This window comes from Tarenaya hassleriana, unplaced genomic scaffold (genome assembly GCF_000463585.1).
Source record: "Tarenaya hassleriana unplaced genomic scaffold, ASM46358v1 Cleome10, whole genome shotgun sequence".
NCBI lineage: Eukaryota > Viridiplantae > Streptophyta > Magnoliopsida > Brassicales > Cleomaceae > Tarenaya > Tarenaya hassleriana.
In genome coordinates, this window is record NW_010960188.1 from 3,011,993 (window position 1) to 3,032,477 (window position 20,485).

A 20,485-nucleotide genomic window follows, 5' to 3' on the forward strand; every position below is an offset into this window, starting at 1 on the left:
CCCTACAATTACTGTAACATTGTAAACCTTAAATTCCTCAAGAAAATCTAGTGGGTGGAGGCTGTTTTTGCCCTTCACGGTCGGAATACATCCTCTTTGCATCTATTTCGTCTGTTGGATTAGTTTAATTGGTTCCTGGGCCAAGAATTCAGATATTCTTGATAACGCAAGTGAACTTCTGCTGGGAATTGGTCATCTTTCCCTGAAAATTCGCAACTTTTCTGCACCAGTAAATGAGTTGTGGTGTGGAGCGTTGGCTCTGCATACTCTCCTCATTCCTCGTTAATATTGTCTTGCCGAGATTGTGAAATTAGACAATCACCAACACCAACCTCTAACCAAACATTTCAACCGTCTCTTGTAATTCAACACGTTTTTTTTATATTATTCGTGTGAAGTGCGATCAGGTCTCTTGTAAACAAAATTCATAAAAAAAAAAGAGGTCTCTGTAAAATCAGGTTTCTTGTTATTCAAGGAAGGAACACTGAGTGAAAAAGGTGCATCTCTGAATGTAATGTGAACTTTGGCATATATATTGGGTACTGAGCAACTTTTGTCCACAAACCAGCGTCTAGACTCATGGGTTACAATCAAACTCAACAGCTGTTGATTCTATGTGGGTAACAACGTTGATGATGTTTGCTAGGAAAATAAAGGGATGACTCCAGACCCTCATGCTGCAGCACACTTGAGATAGAAAGGAAGAAATCAAAGGCCAGACCAAGAGATAGATGTCTATGTACCCTTGTCCAGGACAGAGATGATCCATCCTTAGGGTTCAGAGTGGACACCAACCTTGCTATGAGCCTCCCTTCCATTCACCATGTTACCTGCAAATGTTGTCACAGTGCCCAGATGAGATTTCAAAATATCCATATGTTCCAGCAGAATTATCTTGGAAAAGGAAGAGAACAATTGCCTCTTTATTGTTATTTCATTTTTCTTGCAAGAAGAGCTTTTGCATTTGCCTCTAGATTCAGCTGATGCTCAGGTTTTTAAGCAGTTCATTGGATCACAGAACAGTGGAATGGAGGTAATGATATTTCAAGTATATCGCACCTGCCTGTTCTTGGAACCAAAAAGAAGAAAAAGAAGAAGCAAAGCATGCCAAATTGAATAAAATAATCGCAGGAGTCTGCAAGTTCAAGCTTCAGAGGGAGAGACATGAGGCGGTTGAGTTTAGGGATGCCCTTGCAGCATGGCATTTGAACTCATCATTTACTAAGATTTGATACATCTATGGTCATAAATTATATGTATCCAAAGGTATCTCCATAATTACATGGTGGCTTGTTATTATTTGCTCAATAAAAACACATTGAGAACACTTGTATTCTGCTTAGGAATTAGGATCACATTAAGACTGAGCATCACTGAAATGAGAAGCTGAATGTGAAGCTACTTGCCTTTGGTTTGGTACGAGGTAATACATTTGTTGAGAGTCCTAGAATAGCAGCAAGTTAGCTGTGCACTTTGAAGCATGTCAGCCGAGGGAACAGTTGAAGCAATTCTTCATGACTCCGTCTCTGCAGAAGTTACCATATGTGTAGGTATTATGTAGTAAAGAGAAACAGTTTAGGATAGAGCATTTCATGGAAATGGAGACTGGAAATTACAGAAGGTGGGCCATGATTTATATGGAAGCATGTCAATTGAGAATCATGATGTTATTACATGCCACGTTAGTTGATGCGTAAAAGTGATGGTTCCCACCTTAATGCCGATGCAACCGTTAACATCAAGAGTCGTGATAGTATTCGAGCAGGTCTTGGAGAGGGTCTCCAGAGATTTATCAGTCACTCCTACTATTCCAAACAAGCTGCAATTTTTTTTTACAAGAGCGATATAAGCAAAAACAATCATGCCATACAAGACGATAAAGTTTCTAAATCACAGAGAACTACCTAAGAAATTCAAGTGAGGTGCAACTGTTAGCAATGGCAATGACACCTGAATCTGTGATACGCACACACCTGCCAAAGTTAGAAGAACTTTGATTAAGCATTAGGAAAGGGATAAGTAGCAGCTTTTTGCTCCTTATCTTTCTCTAAAGTTAAAGACTTTTGCTTACCATGTCAAATTGAGAGACACTAACTTGTCGCATTTAGCTATAAGAGCAAGCCCTTCATCCGATAAATTCTGACCACAAGAATAAACCTTTCTTAGTCACATATTCTCACCAAAGATGAAATCAGAATTAGTATCTCAGTTTTTCTGCTAGGATGTTTGTTAGCAATCTAATCCGGAGTAAATCTAGGCAGCCAGTAAGGGATAAACAAGACATCCAATAAATGTATTCTTCCAAAAAACGACATAAAAATCTAACAAGCTTGGATATAGCCGAAACCAAGATCCAACAAAATCATCTATTAGATCCGACTGGAGAATGAATATTATCTCTAGTACATCTGGGTGCAAGAAATCTAACAGGGATTCACCAACTTGTACCTGGGCACCACATAGATCTAAGAACCTTAGGTTGGCTAGAAGAGATATATTCCTGTAGACTTTGTCTGTAAAGCTGCATGAATTATACTATCAGTTTCAAATCTCAGAAAAAGTAGCAAAACAGTACAAATACGCAACCATACCTTGAAAGAGCATAAAGATTTAAACTCAGGAGAGACGAGCATTTGAGTAGCACTTGAAGCAATCCATCATCCGTAATTTTGACACACCTGGTGGTTTCACGAACCAATTAGACCAAACACAAGAAGATCATGCTTCCATCTTATTGGCAATTAGCAAATGCAGAATGATAATTCATCCAACAATATTTTGGAAGTTGATTACCAGCAGTACAGTGTCAGCCTATAATAAGCTTTTCCTTCCACATGAATAGGCAATAAACAAAAAAAAATAAGACATCATAAACTTACCTGGTGAGGTTCAGGGACACTAATTCTTGATAAGTTTCAGCTACTAGCTGCATACTTTTGTCTGTTAGGTTCTGCAAATTATTCTTGTCAGCCGAATTTATTAGAGATAAGATGCAGACACAAATCAAATTCATCACCCAAAGCCGGAGAGAAAGGAAGCATAAGAAAAGTTAGTTTATATATATAACATGGTCATAATTTACAGAGCTATATCGGAAATGAAATCTCAATAACAAAGCAATCAGGAGGCACCTTGCAACCACTAAGATTCAAGTCAACAATATGTGTGCAGTTCTTCACCAGATGATTAATGCCAATATCAGTCACCCTTCAAAATAAAATCTAGATTGAGGCTAGTCTCAATACACATAATAAGCTAAACCATGAAAATTAATCAGACTGCAGTATCACCTCACATTCCAATAGATAGAGAAAACTTTTAGCTTAGGAGATATGCTAGTTATAGCTTCGATCCCTTTGTCCGAGATCTTTTGGCATCCATTCAGGTTTAAGCAATCTAAGTTTGAAAGAGCATCTCGGCACTGCTGCAACCAATCAATACATAATGAAACACATCCAAAGAACTGATTAGGTGGTCAGATACATTTCTCGTATTATCAAAATTCCATCCAACAAACATCCAAAAAGCAGAAAGTTACGTTGTATCATTGTATCCTACAGATTTTTATTTGGTAAGGAAAGAACAAAACCCGGCCTGGAATCGTCAAAACATTACCTTCTTCTTCACAAGTTCAAGATGCTTGTCATCAATACCCTGAGCGAATTCAAGGTTAATTTGTTTCACTTGCCGATATCTTGGCTGCAATATTGAAAACACATAGAGAGTCACTTCCATGATCAAACCCTCCAAACACTTCAACAACAAGAATTTCCCACGAATTCTTGTTCAGTCTTTTTGATAAAGTAACAAAAAAAGGGCTGAAACTTTTCTAAACTAACCAAGGAAAGAGCAGCTAGGAGCCGATCCCCGGCATTGGTCATCTCGCGCAAATCGATTGTCTGAGAGAAAACAAACAAAACCCAGATCAGAATAGTGTAAAAAGATGCAAAATTTGAAACCTGGGGAAGAAATAGACAAGCTCGTTTACCAGCCAGATTGAAGGGTATGAGACGAGGGTACGGTAAAGCCAAGGGCTCACGAGAAGGAGAGTGACGAGATCTCTCTGAGGCAATCTCGTGCTCACTATTTTCATCACTGTCAGTACAATCTCTCTCTTCAACATCTCTTCCTCTTCTCTCAATTTCTCCGCTTCCATACTTCTCGAACCAAAGCTTCGTGATTTTCTCTCTCTACCGGCCGATCCCTCGCCTTCGCCGAGACTAGCAGCAGCATGGAAATAGATACCCAAAACGCCGTCGTTTTAAACAGTTTAGGATAGAGCATTTCATGGAAATGGAGACTGGAAATTACAGAAGGTGGGCCATGATTTATATGGAAGCATGTCAATTGAGAATCATGATGTTATTACATGCCACGTTAGTTGATGCGTAAAAGTGATGCCGAACTGTTATTGGCATTGCGTTTGAAACTCGCTTGGTCATTTCGTCGAACACATTGTCAGCATTTCACTTGTCTGTCCTTGGTGAGAAACCCTAATTAGGACCTAGCGGACCCATTTCGCCCTTTCGATTGCAAAGCAGCCATTTTTATCAGCTTTCATTTGCACAACTTCGCGCCATTTCTCTCGGGTTTACATGTTCGTCAAAACCCAAAGCTTTTTCTTTTCTGTGCAAAGGCTCTTTCACCAGCATCAACAATGGCGAGGGATTACCAAGGTGAGGCTGAAATGGGTTAAGAACAGAGGCCTGGATCACATCATCGACATCGAGACTGATCTCAAAGCGGCTTGTCTTCTCAAGGACGCGATCAAGCGCTCTACCACCGGTTTCCTCACCGCAAAGTCCGTCGCCGATTGGCAGAAGCTCCTCGGGCTCACCGTGCCGGTTCTCCGCTTCCTGCGTAGGTATCTACTCCCCTTCCACGAATCTCTTTATTGCCCATCTCGTAGTGTGCGTTTGGCTCTTCTAAAGTGACAATCTTTGTGGGTTTGATCTGGTGAAGAACTCGTAGAATGCTTATATGATCATCAAATCCTTTTCGGGTTTCCTGGTAGGTATCCGACTCTGTTTCACGAATTCCCGCATGCCCGTTACGCGAGCTTGCCGTGCTTCAAGTTAACCGATACGGCACACTTGCTTGACGCTCAAGAAGAAAACATTCACCAGAGTCGTGAGGCAGATACAGTGGAGAGGCTATGTAGAGTTCTGATGATGATGAGAAGCAGGACTGCATCTCTCCAATCTCTGCATTCCCTCAAGTTTGATCTGGGTTTACCCGACAACTATGAGAAGACATTCGTCCCGAAATACCCTGATCATTTCCGCTTCGTCAAGGCCTCAAATGGTATTCCCTGTTTGAAGCTGACAAAGTGGCGAGAGGAATTCACAGTCTCGGCCCTGCAGGGGAGAAACGAGACCAGTGGAACAGGGGACGAGTATAGACAGTTCAAAAGAGGCGAAACCTCGTTGGCTTTCCAGATGAACTTTCCGAGGGGATATGGAGCACAGAAGAAGGTAAGGGCGTGGATGGAGGAGTTCCAGAAACTCCCATACATATCGCCGTACGAAGACACGAGGAACATCGACCCGGACAGCGAGCTTATGGAGAAACGTGCTGTGGGCGTCCTTCATGAGTTTCTGAGCTTGACGATCCACAAGAAGACAAAGAGGAATTACTTGAGGAGCATGAGAGAGGAGCTGATACTCCCGCAGAAGTTCACTCGTCTATTCACGAGATACCCGGGTATCTTCTACCTGTCGTTGAAGTGCAAGACCACGACCGTGACCCTCAAAGAAGGGTACCGTAGGGGGAAGCTGGTAGATCCACATCCTCTGGCTCGACTTAGAGATAAGTTTTATCATGTGATGAGAACAGGGTTTCTATACCGGGGTAGAGGGCTGGGCATGGTGTCTCCTAGTGTCATATCCCTCGATGAGCCGGAGAATGAGCCCTTGGATGAAGGTTCAGAAGAGGAAGAAGAGATTGTTGAAGGCAGTGACTTTGAAGATGATTCAGAAGGAGAAGAGGAATGATACATAAATTTTTCCAATTTCTGCTGTATCTTTTGTCACAGAGACTATTTGCAGGAATATCAAACTGGAATATGAAAAAAAAGTTTCAACATTTGGTATTTCACATAGAAAGTCTTGTTTCATTGAAAAACAAAAAACCTGAGATTTCGAACTAACAAATGAATTTGTTAGAAGAAACCAAACAAAGGAAGAACCACTTTGACTGAAGGAGACTATTTTTGAGGGGCAGTCCTAAAAATAGCCTAGAAATCAAACCCAAAAAAGATTCCACCTACCACCAATATTAGTTTATATCCCACCTCTGAAATCTGAAGAAGGCGATACATATACTCCCTTATATATATATAGATATATAAGAGAAGTACATAAGAAGGGTTAAAAAGAGAAAATTTTGGGAGGAGCCTAATCCCAAGCACTGGTCACTCCTGGGCCGTGGCTGTAGCCGCCGCTGCTGCCACCTGGGGCAGCCCCAGCATATCCTCCACCGCCGTAGTAGTCGCCACCGCCTCTCCTGAAAGACCCTTCCCTTGCTGTAGCCGCCGCTGCTGCCACCTGGGGCAGCCCCAGCATATCCTCCACCGCCGTAGTAGTCGCCACCGCCTCTACTGAAAGACCCTTCCCTTCTGAAGTCACGGCCACCGAACCGCCCACCTGACCGGCGGTTCTTACCACCTCCATAAGAAGCACGTGATGCATAGCGAGTGAGCCATTCGGGCACCTCCTGGTTTGCTTCTTGCATCAGATCTGCTAGTGGCCTGGCAAGCGATGTGTTGTTGTCATTGAAGAATGCGGTCGCTACTCCCGACTTCCCTGCACGCCCTGTCCGTCCTATGCGGTGGACGTAGTCATCTATGTCGTTTGGTAGATCAAAGTTCACGACGTGAGCCACGTGTGGAATGTCGAGGCCACGTGCTGCTACGTCCGTTGCAACCAAGATGGGTGTCCTCCCCGTCTTGAATGACCTCAGCGCCACTTCTCTTTCCTGGTATTGCATCACAAAACACAACTTTGTAAAACACCGACATGTCAACTACAGTCACACGGAAAACAAACTTCTGAATGGCAAGAGTTTATATTCGGACAGCTACTTCGAAGTTCAGAGCAACATTCTTATTTAAAGTATCGTATTACGGGACTATATATTCATTGACAATGTCGGATGTCCTCAACTTTTTTTAAAATTTTAAAATCGGAATGATTAGTTTGGTCTCCACCAAGAATTTCAACTTCGATTGACTAACCAACCTGCTGTGATCTATCACCATGAATGGAGGTTGCTGGAAACCCATTCATGCACAGCCAATGTTCCAATGAGTCCGCTCCTTTCTTTGTCTCCACGAAAACTAGTGTCAGAGCATGCTGTAAATTATGGTAGAGAAGAAAACAATCAATAGTACACTTAAAACATATTTCTATATGACAAAATGACACAATTACGTTAATAATAAATATTTGACATGTAAACAATTAGATAACATCCTCTAAAAGAATTTGCAAAACACTAGCTTTCGAGAATCAGTATCAAATTACCTTGTCTTGGATGCCATTCTCTCTCTGTGCATGAAGCAGGTCCATAAGATGGCTTCTCTTATCAGATTCATGAACAAACTCTACTCTTTGGACAATCAAATCGGTACTTGAACCCACCCTTCCAACAGCCAGAAATATATAGTTTGACAGGAAGTCAGACGCAAGTCTCTGCACATGAAACAAAAAAGCAAATATTTTAAAAATAAATAAAACGACAGTGACACCTAAAAATCAAAACATTATAGCGCTTAATATTATGCAGCTTGTGTCACAGACAAAGCAGGACACCATGATCAAGTCTGAAAAACTAAACCATAGAAGGTTCTTACTATCCTTGAGGAGGGGGAAATAGTAAAGGATATTGAAATACTATCGACATGCAAAGGTGTCTATTTTATGCCACTAATGCTCACCATTTTATGAAATCAGGAAAATTTACTGAGTTCTCAATTTTCAATTGCATCTATAGGCAAACTATCACTGCAGCATTACGAGTCAGAGCAATCATTTGAGCAGCTATAAAGCTGAGGCATCTGTCTCAAACAGATCTATATTTTCTAGAGAAGCACCCGTACGTTTTATTTTATATATTATTCACTAACAGTCAATAATCAATATGTACAGTGTTAATTTATGTCAACTGCTTTCTCTTTCCCATTTCACTTGCCAAATGAACCACTACAGTTAGGAAAGCTGCCAAACGAAGGACCAAAAGATAGAAGCAATTAAATTAACTTAATCAAGGGGAATGTGACTTCCAAACTATTTGTGAAGAATACTAGATATCACAAAGACAATACAAGACATGAGCAAAGAGACTTAAAGAGGGAAATGTAAGAGCAATACGCATGGGTAGCTAAGAGATTGATCAATTATTTAGGTACCAACCAACAAAACAATGAATGCAACAATAAGGAGGCATGTGTCATAGACAAGTAAAGCAAACCTGAATCTCTCTTGGAAAAGTAGCACTGAACAACATTGTCTGTCGAACTCCGCGTGGAGGCATGTCCATCTGTTCAACAATCTTTCTTATTTGGGGTTCAAAACCCATGTCCAGCATCCTATCTGCCTCATCCAGAGCTAAAAATCTAATCATCTGTAACGAGACTCTAGCTCTCTCAAGCAAATCATTCAATCTTCCAGGAGTAGCCACAAGAATATCAACTCCCCTCTCAAGTTCTCGGAGCTGTACAAACAACAAAACAGGAAATCAGAAAATCGATGCTGGAGAGTGGATAAACCTAACACATGCAATGAAGCCAACATAACAATTTTTCAGTAAGGTCTCATATTGATAGAGGTCATGAATAATTTTCATCTGTTCAGATAAATCAACCAAACCACAAGAGAAATGATAGGAAGACTGGAATGTGTTTTTAAATAGCTAGAAAGAACCAAATCACCAAGCATAAAAGACAGCACATACAAACAGACAGCAGGCATATAGCAATTTCACAAGTCACAGTCTTCAAAGCAAGAAAATTATAATTTCACGCACTAGAGACCTGCTGGTTAATTGGTGTTCCTCCATAGGCAACAACAACCTTCACACCAGTTTGATAGGAGAACTTTCTGGCTTCATCATGAATCTGCAGAAAATATATAGAATGAAATATGCAAATTATTTAAAAGAAACATCATTCAATTTGAAAATAAATAGAATCTTGATGTTGGAAAAACCAATACCTGGCATGCCAATTCTCTTGTTGGTGAGAGGATGACTGCAAGAGGGTGGACTGTACGCGAACCGTGTGGTCTCTGCACATATGGTTCTTTTATAATTCCACTAATTATTGGAAAACAAAAGGCAGCTGTCTTCCCAGATCCGGTCTGAGCACAAGCCATCAAATCCCTCCCTGTAATCAATATTGGAATTGCATTACGCTGAACAGGTGTCGGCTTGACATATTTGCATCTCCGGATATTTAGGTTTAGTGCCTCCCCAAGGTCTATCTCAGCGAAGGTATTAACGGGAGGAGGCACATTGTCCCCGCTTGTCTCGACCGGAATATCCTCATAGGCATCAAAGTTAATGCCTGAATTCTCCTGCTCAGTAAAGGGTGGTTGTTCTAACTCAGCATCGTCACCAAATGGATTAACTTCACGCTCCCTACGGTCCCACCCTCCACTTCTGTTGTTCCAACCACCACCTCCTCGTCCACCGTAACCATATCCAGGACGCCCTGCATCTGGCCTGTAACCGCCACCACCAGCACCATAACCAGCCGCAAATCGAGAACCGCCAGGTGGACCACCACGATCATTTCCTGGTGCAGGAGCAACCTGTTCAGTAGACGATTGCCTGTTCCGCAGATGCGGAGGAACATAGGCTGGTCGTGATGGCTGAGAATTGTTACTAGAAGATCCAGAGACCGCCTTCTCTGATTCAGCAGCATCTGCCCATGACGCACTCATAATTGCAATGTATCACGCTAAGACCAAAATAACCTGTAACTTGCCATGGAAAAGCGATAATCAAAACCTAGAAGATACTCCCTTTGCTTTATATATCTTTTCCCGTAGATGAAAATTGAAAAACCCTGGTAAAGACCAAACAGGTTCCAGGTAGAACAGATACAATTCCCGAAATTAATCACAGTTGTGTGTATAAAATAGAGGGGACCCATCAAACCTACAAACAAGCTGGGAAATCCATATAACCTAATCAAATTCAAAGTGTAACTCGGACGAATCCAAAGAAAAATCGATAATCCGATAAGAGCATATTCCAACCACGAAAAATCGAAAAAGAAAAGCAAATGTCATTAGATTCACGCAAAACCAGACGAAAATTTTCTACCTCAAAAGAGAGAAACGTAATGCAAACAGCAATCAACCCTAGCTGAAAATCGAAATCGAGAAATGCATCTGCGCAAACCCAGAGAGAGGGGGATATAGAAAGAGAAACCTCAATACTCGGTAGAGAGAATCGAATCGAAGAAATCAACGGTAATCGTGCATCCAACGGAAAAGCTCGTCGGGAGCAAAACCCTAAATTCTTTCTTCCCTTTTGGATCGGACACAACGCGTGAAAATAGGTCTGTGATTTTACGCAGAGCGATAGAATCATAGGTAGGAAGAGATGACTCCCAAACGAGTCGATAGATATTTTACTTGACAATTGTTGATTCGGATTTCTCGCCGTTTTGAAATTATCTACTGCCAGACTGCGCGTCGTTTTGGTTATATCGTACTGGATTGCATGTCGGCGAGTTATTGAGCACCTGATCTCTTACAAAATAGTACACTTTGTGTCTATTAATTGCATCGGAATATATGTGAACCAAATAAATATCCAAATCTGTAATAACAGAGCGAAGCTTATATCATACATATAATTCATAACTATGCCTGTTGAATTTCGGATCACATTTAAAATATGTATACACGAAAGGCCATATATATATATATCTATTATTTATGTCTAAATATGTAATTTATAAGCAATTTGAATAATCGAAATATAGAAGGAGAATACTAAGCTGTGGAGGAGGATTTTGGATGGGTGGGGTCCAATTCCCAAGAAATTGTGGCATCTACCGCTGAGCATTTCTTTCGAAAATGATTCATTACGATTTTTTGGTTTCCCCACTATATATATAACTCGTTTATTATATTATATTCGGTTCGAATTCACTTTTAGTTTAGTTTAGTTTGGATTTTTATTGAAAAAGTTATATTTTCTAAATAATCAATTTTTTCGGTTTTTTAAGATTCGGTTCGATTCGATTTTAAAAAATTTAGTTTTTTAAAAATAATATCGTTTAAAAATTTTAAACAGATCGAATAAAAATAATAATTCTATTAGATACAGTTGGATTTAAAAAACCGTACTGAAATATCGGTCTCTATCAGTCTATCTCCAACTAGTATATTATACATTGTTACTTTACTTTGATGTCTAAAAACCAAAGACATTGACTTGGCATATCTCGACTTCACAGCTCCATCTTTTTTTCTTTTAGGGGTTTTGGTATAATTTAAAATTTTATTTATTACTATAGATTTAGCGATGATACATATTCTATTTTGATTCAGAGGTAAAAGAAGATATCGAATAGAATATGAATTTAAACTAAATTTTTTTTTATCAATATATAACTTTTTAAAAATTAATTAATAAATATCAATTAAATATGTTATTTATAGGGGTGTTAAAACGAGTCCGGTCCGCGAGCCGACTCGTAACTCGCCAGAAAACGAGTGAATTGAGCCATGATTTTTTCAGCTCATTTAAAAACGAGTCTGACGAGTCAGCTCATTGAATTCGTAGTTGTAACGAACTAACTCTGCGAACTACTCAATGAACTGGACTTTTTTTCAAAAAAAAAATTAAATTTTATATAAAAACACTATAACAAAATTTTATATTTCTCTTTTTTCTTGTGATATTCTAAGTATTCCAATTATTATGGTGGTGATAGTCGAAAATATTAAATAAAAATCAGAATATAAATATGAAAATATTATTGAAATATATTTTGTTGTTATTATCTTGTTAATTTATGTTTTATTGAGCCATTGTTAGATTATTTTTTCTATCTTTCAAAATTCCAACCAATATTTTTATTATGTAGTTTATGATATTGAAGTTTTATTTATTTTTTATATATTTTATTTTAATTTATCGTTAAATTTAAAATAAATATAAATAAAAAAAATATTATATATCTATGACTTAGCGAGTTGATTCGTTCAACTCAAAAAACTGACGAGCGATTTGAATCGAGATTTTTCTAGTTTGTTTGAAAACGAATCTAATGAGCTGAGCCTAAAACGACCCGAGCTAAATGAGCCGAGCCTAAAACGATTCGAGCTGGTTCGTTTGATACCTTTAGTTATTTAGAAACAAAAATGAGATCTGATTCGTTATAAGAAGGATGAGTGTTTCGGTTTTTTATTAGTATTCAAGTAGTTTGGTTCCATAACGGTATTTTTTGGTGAAAAGAGAAAAGTATTTTCAATTTTATCAAAATTGTACCAAAATAAAACCGAATATTAAACGGTTCGGTTCGGTTCAAAATAATATCATTATATAAAGACCAAATAAATATTAAACTATAATATTTATATATGGATAATTTGGATTTTAATTCGATATTTACCGAATTTATGTTCGATATTTATATAGTTCGATTCGAGAACAGTTTATTTGATTTTATAAAAAAAATATATTAAATTAAAATCGAACATTATTCGATTCGATTAACCGAAGTGGACAGCCCTTCTCGCAAGGATTTTGATTATGATTTATTTGCATTGACAATAACAACAAGGTATTTAAGTTTTCATTCACAGACATCAAAGAGTATTATCATACGTGGCTCTCATCTTTATGGTCGTGGTTAGGAGTTGGATGATTGCCCGTAAATAAAAGAATTTTATGCTTTGCCCATTTTACCCATACGAAATTTGAATAGATAACTCAGTCTTAAGGGTATTATGATAATTTGCTCAATGGCTGGGAGCCTACAAACCCACTCGCCTGTCTTCTCACGCGCCCTCTCTTCTCGATCCTTCCACTGCACACCAAGCGAGCGAGAGAGAGAGAGGAGAGAGAGTTGGAAAGCGGAGAAAGCGCAGAATCCATCCAATTTAGGGTCAGGGCAATCCCTAATCTGGAAACCTCGTCCCGGTTTCTGATCTGTTTTCCGGATCGGAACCATAGAAGGTTCTTACTATCCTTGAGGAGGGGGAAATAGTAAAGGATATTGAAATACTATCGACATGCAAAGGTGTCTATTTTATGCCACTAATGCTCACCATTTTATGAAATCAGGAAAATTTACTGAGTTCTCAATTTTCAATTGCATCTATAGGCAAACTATCACTGCAGCATTACGAGTCAGAGCAATCATTTGAGCAGCTATAAAGCTGAGGCATCTGTCTCAAACAGATCTATATTTTCTAGAGAAGCACCCGTACGTTTTATTTTATATATTATTCACTAACAGTCAATAATCAATATGTACAGTGTTAATTTATGTCAACTGCTTTCTCTTTCCCATTTCACTTGCCAAATGAACCACTACAGTTAGGAAAGCTGCCAAACGAAGGACCAAAAGATAGAAGCAATTAAATTAACTTAATCAAGGGGAATGTGACTTCCAAACTATTTGTGAAGAATACTAGATATCACAAAGACAATACAAGACATGAGCAAACTCAACCCTCGATCTCGATGAGCAGATCTCGCAGCTCATGCAGTGCAAGCCCCTCTCAGAGCAACAGGTGCTCCCTATTGTAACTTAGATTGTTGCTATTGCCCTCTCTCGTTTTCCGGTGGTTAATTGGATCCGGATTTTAGCTCGTGGGTTGGTATCGGTGCTTGGATCTCCCATCATGTTTCGGAGAGTGGTTATCTTTTTGAGTTTTCTTCGAGTATGTGATTATTGGGTTTTATTTCGGGGGGTTTGATTCAACCAAATGGAGATTTTCCGGAAATGGCAGATCTCTTCTTATGTATATATTCTCGCGTGGTGTTCATTTCTTCGTAGTTTTACGGGGCGAGGAAAATGGGCTTGATTGTATTGTTTTATAGTGAATTTTGGCTGCATCGGGCTCTGAATCTGTAGGGGTAATACGGGCGTCTATGTTCGCATTTTTATGTGCCTGATAATGCAGGTTCGTCTGATTACTTGGTTCCCGGTGGCTTGCGTTAAAATTTTTGGTCATGAAGCTGGTGATTTGGTGTGGATAAGATTTCGGTCTTCTTGCGTCTAGTTAGCTGCATCTGTGGCCGTATTTTAGGACAATGAAAAGAAATCCAAGAAAAACAGTTCTTGCTGGTGTAAGAGATGTTCCAACTCGATAAAGACCTTATGGAGCTAATATTGAGTGAAACCCAATCAATATTTTTTAGAGGTGGTTGCTGCTTGTGTCAAGTTTGTGTCTCTACTATTAATGTTTTCAAGTTTTGTTTGTTATAGTGATCGTTAGTATGTGTATATGTTATTCTTTACAAGTAAAAGAGGTGAAATGAGAAATTATCATGTGCAGTTTATTTTGTTTCCTTAGGTTAGAGCATTATGTGAGAAAGCCAAGGAGATCTTGATGGAAGAAAGCAACGTTCAGGTCAGTTCTTGATCTCTCATCTCTCTCTATTTGACATGTTTGCCTGTTTTAGTTTTTCGTCTATCTTGGTGATTACAATTGCTTTGCAGTGAATTAATTTCCGTTCATATATTCCTTATTGTTTCGCCCAAGGAGAGTAACTCAATTTTCCCCTGCATGCAGCCTGTGAAAAGCCCTGTGACAATTTGCGGTGACATTCATGGACAGTTCCATGATCTTGCCGAGCTATTCCGTATAGGGGGAAAGGTAATTACTCTAGGTGCACACACAACCATACATCTGTATTAGCAATTATTGCATTTAACCAGGGGATTGAAAGTTCTGATTAATTGTGTATGCTAGATATATTTCAGATTCAGTTTTATATTTTCTGTTCGCCTGTCAACAACTATGCTCTTTGTAATCTGATGATTGTACATTTACTCGTGTTGGCAGTGCCCAGATACCAATTATCTGTTTATGGGAGACTATGTGGACCGTGGATATTATTCTGTTGAAACTGTTACGGTAAGAAGATTTGTCTATACCATCTTCTGGCAGTCTTTTCATTCAGTGTGTTTTTTGTTCAAAGTCGAAAGATATATTTGCTATTAAATGTATTGTTTACATACTGGATTTTTCCTATCTACTTTGTCTGAAATGTTTTAATTTTTTTGTGATGGTATTTTTTATTTATTTCTTCTTTTGGCTTAAATAATATATCTTTGTTTCCCATACCAGCGATGTCTTTGCATGCCATACTAAACTGAATTAATCATCCAGAGGCCTTGCTGTTGTGCTGTTTCAGTTGATTTGCTTATTATGGGTTATGATGTGAAGTAACAGTTATTTGCAACTCTTTTTCCCATTCCCAGCTGTTAGTTGCCTTGAAAGTACGGTATCCTCAGCGGATTACTATTCTCCGAGGAAACCATGAAAGTCGTCAGGTATACTAATTGTTTTATGCTCTCATTCCTTTGTTTCCAGTTGTACGATCAGCTTCTGAGTTAAGTGCTATACGGAGATAGTTATTCCACCATGTTTTCGTCCTTGGAGAGATCTTGGATGCATATATTTTTATGTGAGCCATCGGCCGATGTCATTTTCTCTACCCTGCCCTTGTCCATGTTATCAATTAGGTTATTTATTTAGTTTATTGACTTATTTCTTTATTGTTTTAGGCTTGACATTAAAAATACCTTGTATGTTTGCTTCCCTTTCGCAGATCACTCAGGTTTATGGATTCTATGACGAATGTCTGCGGAAGTGAGTCTTCTGGCAAACATCTATATTTTGTATAAGCTGTTATTATTAACGTACATCAGTCATGTCTAGAAACCTTCTAGCTCGTTAGGATATCATTCACACTTTTCCTTTTGTTGTTGTTGTTATGTATGCTCTTTTTATTTTTCCTAATTTCTGCTTATTTGTTTTGATCCTTTCAGGCTCTTAATTGGTTGCTCGTTAGAATAAGCTAATGTGATATTATTTACGTCTGCAGTTTGTAGTCTTCCAGCGTTGGTGCTTAAAATGCATCTGATTCGACATGTATTTCCCCTTTTAGCTAGCAGGAAGCACATTTGGGTTATGTCTATTGCAATTTGTTTAACATTTTTCTCCTACTCGTAGGTATGGCAATGCCAACGTATGGAAAATATTCACAGACCTCTTTGACTATTTCCCACTGACTGCCTTGGTTAGTACCCTTTACATCACCTTGCACCTTTGTCTCATAGATGATTCATTGACCCTGTACTCTTCTATCTCATAGATGATTCATTGACCAAATATGTGCCTAGATTGTAAATAGGTGTACTTTTTCTTAAGATGCGGTAGATAGAGATTTTTAAATTGCATCTGTTACTGTTAGTCACAACAACCATGTATTTTTATATGTCTTTTTTAATTATGACTTGTCTCACTGAGCCGAATGTACGCTAGGGAGTTTTACCACTACCAAATCATCAGTTTATGTTTCTGATATCTTATTTCCTCTTTTTGCAGGTTGAATCCGAAATATTCTGTCTTCATGGTGGATTGTCCCCATCTATCGAAACCCTTGACAACATAAGGAACTTTGACCGAGTGCAAGAAGTTCCGCACGAAGGGCCTATGTGTGATTTGTTATGGTCTGATCCCGATGACCGTTGTGGTTGGGGTATCTCACCTCGTGGTGCTGGATACACATTTGGTCAGGTAAAAATACAAATTCTACGTTTGGAGGCCATCCCGAGTCCGTTACTTTCTCCAGCGAGTGGTCTAATTCCGATTATGTTTCTCCCTACAGGACATATCTGAGCAATTCAATCACACAAACAGCTTAAAACTCATCGCCCGAGCCCACCAGCTGGTTATGGATGGATTCAACTGGGCACACGTAATCCAATCGGACATTCTCTTCCCTTGGAATGACTTTGTGCTCAGTCTAAAGAATCGTTTGCTCATTGAGTAGTTTCCTCCGTTTGGACAGGAACAAAAGGTGGTAACGATATTCAGTGCGCCAAACTACTGCTATCGTTGTGGGAACATGGCTTCTATTCTTGAGGTGGATGACTGCAGAGGCCACACATTCATCCAGGTCTTTTATCATCATCTTTCTCTCATGATCATCTAATCTGTAACACGAGAGTGTGTTTGATCAATTTTTTCCTTGGGACGCAAGTAACAAGAAGAGGGCTATTGTCGGTGATTGCAGTTTGAACCAGCACCGAGGAGAGGAGAACCTGATGTTACCCGAAGGACACCTGACTACTTCCTCTGAATGGAAATGCCCTCCCGATGAAAGAAAAAAACCAGCAAATTTCCCCCTTTATGATTCTACGCATTGTTGTTCATGTTTTGCTTTTGTTTTTTTTTTCTTTTTTCAAATACCAATTTAGGCCCCTCCTTTCCATGCAATAGTGTATTATTGTTATTATTATTATTATTATAGAAGAAGACACTTCCTTTGTCAAAAGAAAATACCCATGACATTGTCTCTGGGTGTCCATATTTGTGTCTATTTTCTCTCATTCTTCCGTGTATTTTTATGCCAAACCATAAAGTGGAACAGTCAGATGAGAAGTAGCGAAGGAGCCACAAGTATGTGTGCATGCATATATATATATATGTATATATACCTGATAACACGTTAGGACAAAAAGTGAATAATCACAAGTTTAGGTGAAAGAAGAGGGAAGGGACAAGATCTGCGACTGACCAAGCGAGACCTGCGTATTGAAGGAAACGTATTCCGGTGTCCACGTCGAACGAGTCTTGGTTCAAAAACTCGCATAGCTTCTGCAGATACCCCGAGTTCTTCGCTTCGTCCGATTTCTTCCCATCCGCAGTCCCTTTGTTGAGTTTCGGGATGTAAGTGCTCGACCTTATCGGAATTCCTAGCGCGTTAGATACATTGGGTAGGACCCATTTCGCGAGGGATTTGCTGCAGAATTTCACTATGAGTATCGTCGGTATCCCCACTAGGGTTCTTCCAATGAAGGCTGGAAACGGGAGTTCCTTGGAGAAGACTCGTGGGACGGCTTCGTGGTGGAACTGGCTATACGTCTGCTGCACTCCCGTTACCTATTCAAGAAAAACCCGCCATTATTCCGTCCGCATACATAACAATCTTGCAACTGTATCATGTATGGATGCCCTTCAGCTATGGAGATAGACTCTTCCATATGTTCTAGAGGTAAGACAGATACGGCTTAATGCTTACTATTCCCAATGTGACACCGTTGAATGCTGTGTGGTACTCGTAGCTTGGAGTTGGGAACTCGGGTGTTGGGTAAGCAAATAAGACTAGTAGACAAAGGGCACTCCAGAATGAGCTAACTGCACAAAGAGATAGCGCCTTTTTTATAGAGCTGATACTCGTCATTTGGTGTTTATTCGTGTGATGGGACAAAAATATATAATGTTAGTGAAGCCTACCATTTTTTTCTGAGGTAATAAAATTATCAATTTGTTCATTGACAGTAAGCCAAAAGCTTAGAATCACCAGTCCCATGGCAAGACCACTGATGATGTCGATCACACTGTGCATGCCCAAGTAAATCCTTCCTAGAAAGAAAAACAATGATTTCAGTTGAGCAGTCGTATAATCACAGAAAGAGAAGTTTGCCATTGATGAGGTACGAGTCTTGATCTTACCGAAAGCAATGAGACCTACTAAAAGGGAAGCGAGGGCGATCCCACAATATAGAATAGACGTGCTTTCATTGTCCAAAGTAGACAACACATAGTGAAGGAGATATCTGAAAAGGATGAGAGAACAATTAGACTCCTGTGCTGTGGGAAGTCCATCTGCTTGATCATAAAGCATATGTTCATCCACAACAATAATGATAATTTAAGTGTTAATAAGTTCCATATCGATTCAAATCATCGAAAATCGAGGAGCATCATATTGATCCGTCAATAACAACATATCCAATGCATGCCAACAATATTGCTCTAGGATAGTAAGACATCAGTTGAAGTGTGTAACAAATGATTCATCAGGGTATTTAGCTGGTTCCATGTATTCATGATAATCAAACTAAAAACGAGAGTCTGGTTTGCTTCTCTGTGGTTTGACTGCACGCATTTACGACGAATTAATGAACAATTTACGCATACCATACCCGGATAAACACACTGTGTTTAATGTATGAGAAGAAGGCAAGCCATATTCCATTGCATTGTCTTCCTCATCTTTTGTAGCTGTAATCCTTCTAACCGGAGGGCAGCTGGGTCGTGGAGCTGATACCACATCCTATACACCCATACCAAACATAAACCCTAAATACAGAAGACCATGTAAACTAAAAACGATTAAGCTTGGCTTCAAAACAAAGAAAGTGGGACAGAACCCAAAAAGGAACTACCTTTAAGCTGTTCCCCAAGTAGTCACAGAAGGCTATTAAGAGTGTCACCTGTCTGGCCAATCTGCCATGCCCACTCTGCAATACTTCTCAGTTATTCCTCTTATCGATTAGAATCTTCAATGTTACTATTTATACATCTGATCTCAATGTGAAACAATGTAGTAGAGCTGTCTCCAGGTTGTCGGATCAAAAAAATCTATGGATGATGACATTTGCATATAATGATATAAAACTTTAGAGGATAATATCAATCAGCAATTCGGAACATACCCAGAAGAGCAAAGGCAAGAACGCCGTGTAAAATGGCACTGAAACAACACACGAAAGTCCGGAGAAGAAAGCATCCAGCACCGAATTCTGATGCTTCTGCAAGGAATTAGAACGAGAAAATCGAATCTCCAGATCAAAGTTACAGAAATATAAGCGTCTTCAGCTACATGGGTTTCGAAACGGTTCGTGTTGTGTCCTCTGAAGGTACCTGGATCTTGATGATGAAAGGAGCGCCATCGACGACCTGACGAGTGACCCAGGGTTGGAGGAGAGATCTAAATTTCTGGGTCAATCGCAAATAAGAAGAAACCCAGATCCACGACACAATCCCGCATAGGAACAACCCTTGCCATATTGTCGCGTCCTCCATTGATCCTTCTCGAATCTTCTTCTTCTTCTTCCTCCTCCCCCTCCTCCTCCTCCTCCTCTATTTCCTTCCCTCCTCTTTCTCTGCCGCTTCCAACGAGAGGAGGGATCGATGAAGTCGTGGACAGAGATTTGGCTGAATATCTGAGGGAAGATGAATCCGGGATTCGAAAGCAGTCAAAGACCTAAGATTTTGTTCTTGGAAAACATCATTCGTGAATCGTGATTCCGTGAAGAAATTTCCAGATCCGTCGTCGAGGGGGTGGAGTTCCGTTGGATATTTGCTGGCAGAAAGAGACACATGATATCCACTCACACATATATTATATTATAATATACATAATTAAATTTAAAAGAAAAAAAGAGAAAATCACATATATAATATAATTAAATTTAAAAGGAAAAAAAAAAGAAAAG

At 39.4% G+C, this 20,485-nt stretch overlaps 5 protein-coding genes across 10 annotated transcripts; 2 read left to right on the forward strand and 3 right to left on the reverse strand.

Moving 5' to 3' along the window:
- Positions 1-504: 504 nt before the first annotated feature.
- On the reverse strand, positions 505-4,250 carry LOC104802720 (F-box protein At3g58530). 4 transcript variants are annotated; one of them, XM_010526471.2, is made up of 13 exons: positions 3,989-4,249; positions 3,840-3,899; positions 3,616-3,699; positions 3,291-3,421; positions 3,132-3,207; positions 2,880-2,950; positions 2,592-2,678; positions 2,449-2,521; positions 2,072-2,139; positions 1,905-1,973; positions 1,714-1,819; positions 1,407-1,526; positions 505-830 (listed from the first exon to the last, which is right to left on the reverse strand). In XM_010526471.2, exons 1-12 carry the CDS (start codon positions 4,154-4,156, stop codon positions 1,461-1,463), a joined length of 1,059 nt encoding a protein of 352 aa, XP_010524773.1. In that variant the 5' UTR covers positions 4,157-4,249; the 3' UTR covers positions 505-830; positions 1,407-1,460. The 4 variants fall into 4 exon arrangements, with proteins under 4 accessions (XP_010524773.1, XP_010524757.1, XP_010524781.1 ...); XM_010526455.2 differs by having other exon boundaries at positions 3,291-3,424; XM_019204236.1 differs by lacking the exon at positions 505-830 and adding an exon at positions 920-1,063 and having other exon boundaries at positions 3,291-3,424; positions 3,989-4,250.
- Positions 4,251-4,406: 156 nt separating this feature from the next.
- Positions 4,407-6,084, forward strand: LOC104802764 (protein ROOT PRIMORDIUM DEFECTIVE 1). Its single transcript, XM_010526519.1, has 2 exons — positions 4,407-4,864; positions 5,015-6,084. The coding sequence occupies exons 1-2, from the start codon at positions 4,596-4,598 to the stop codon at positions 5,991-5,993; spliced, it is 1,248 nt and encodes a 415-aa protein (XP_010524821.1). The 5' UTR covers positions 4,407-4,595; the 3' UTR covers positions 5,994-6,084.
- On the reverse strand, positions 6,069-10,612 carry LOC104802743 (DEAD-box ATP-dependent RNA helicase 37-like). 3 transcript variants are annotated; one of them, XM_010526507.2, is made up of 8 exons: positions 10,435-10,612; positions 9,213-9,980; positions 9,032-9,115; positions 8,470-8,712; positions 7,524-7,691; positions 7,239-7,352; positions 6,594-6,975; positions 6,069-6,499 (listed from the first exon to the last, which is right to left on the reverse strand). In XM_010526507.2, the coding sequence occupies exons 2-8, from the start codon at positions 9,939-9,941 to the stop codon at positions 6,396-6,398; spliced, it is 1,824 nt and encodes a 607-aa protein (XP_010524809.1). In that variant the 5' UTR covers positions 9,942-9,980; positions 10,435-10,612; the 3' UTR covers positions 6,069-6,395. The 3 variants fall into 3 exon arrangements, with proteins under 3 accessions (XP_010524809.1, XP_010524794.1, XP_010524800.1); XM_010526492.2 differs by having other exon boundaries at positions 9,213-9,974; positions 10,435-10,610; XM_010526498.2 differs by having other exon boundaries at positions 6,069-6,451; positions 6,546-6,975; positions 9,213-9,974; positions 10,435-10,610.
- A 3,079-nt stretch (positions 10,613-13,691) lies between these two features.
- LOC104802782 (serine/threonine-protein phosphatase PP2A-3 catalytic subunit) lies at positions 13,692-17,568 on the forward strand. The gene is made up of 11 exons (XM_010526544.2): positions 13,692-13,757; positions 14,544-14,600; positions 14,763-14,846; positions 15,036-15,107; positions 15,455-15,526; positions 15,805-15,845; positions 16,209-16,275; positions 16,584-16,775; positions 16,867-16,956; positions 17,050-17,157; positions 17,275-17,568. The coding sequence occupies exons 1-11, from the start codon at positions 13,728-13,730 to the stop codon at positions 17,338-17,340; spliced, it is 879 nt and encodes a 292-aa protein (XP_010524846.1). The 5' UTR covers positions 13,692-13,727; the 3' UTR covers positions 17,341-17,568.
- A 68-nt stretch (positions 17,569-17,636) lies between these two features.
- LOC104802772 (lipid phosphate phosphatase delta) lies at positions 17,637-20,375 on the reverse strand. The gene is made up of 8 exons (XM_010526531.2): positions 19,911-20,375; positions 19,703-19,798; positions 19,433-19,507; positions 19,190-19,320; positions 18,717-18,820; positions 18,498-18,626; positions 18,283-18,398; positions 17,637-18,143 (listed from the first exon to the last, which is right to left on the reverse strand). The coding sequence occupies exons 1-8, from the start codon at positions 20,070-20,072 to the stop codon at positions 17,730-17,732; spliced, it is 1,227 nt and encodes a 408-aa protein (XP_010524833.1). The 5' UTR covers positions 20,073-20,375; the 3' UTR covers positions 17,637-17,729.
- Between the last annotated feature and the right edge of the window lie 110 nt (positions 20,376-20,485).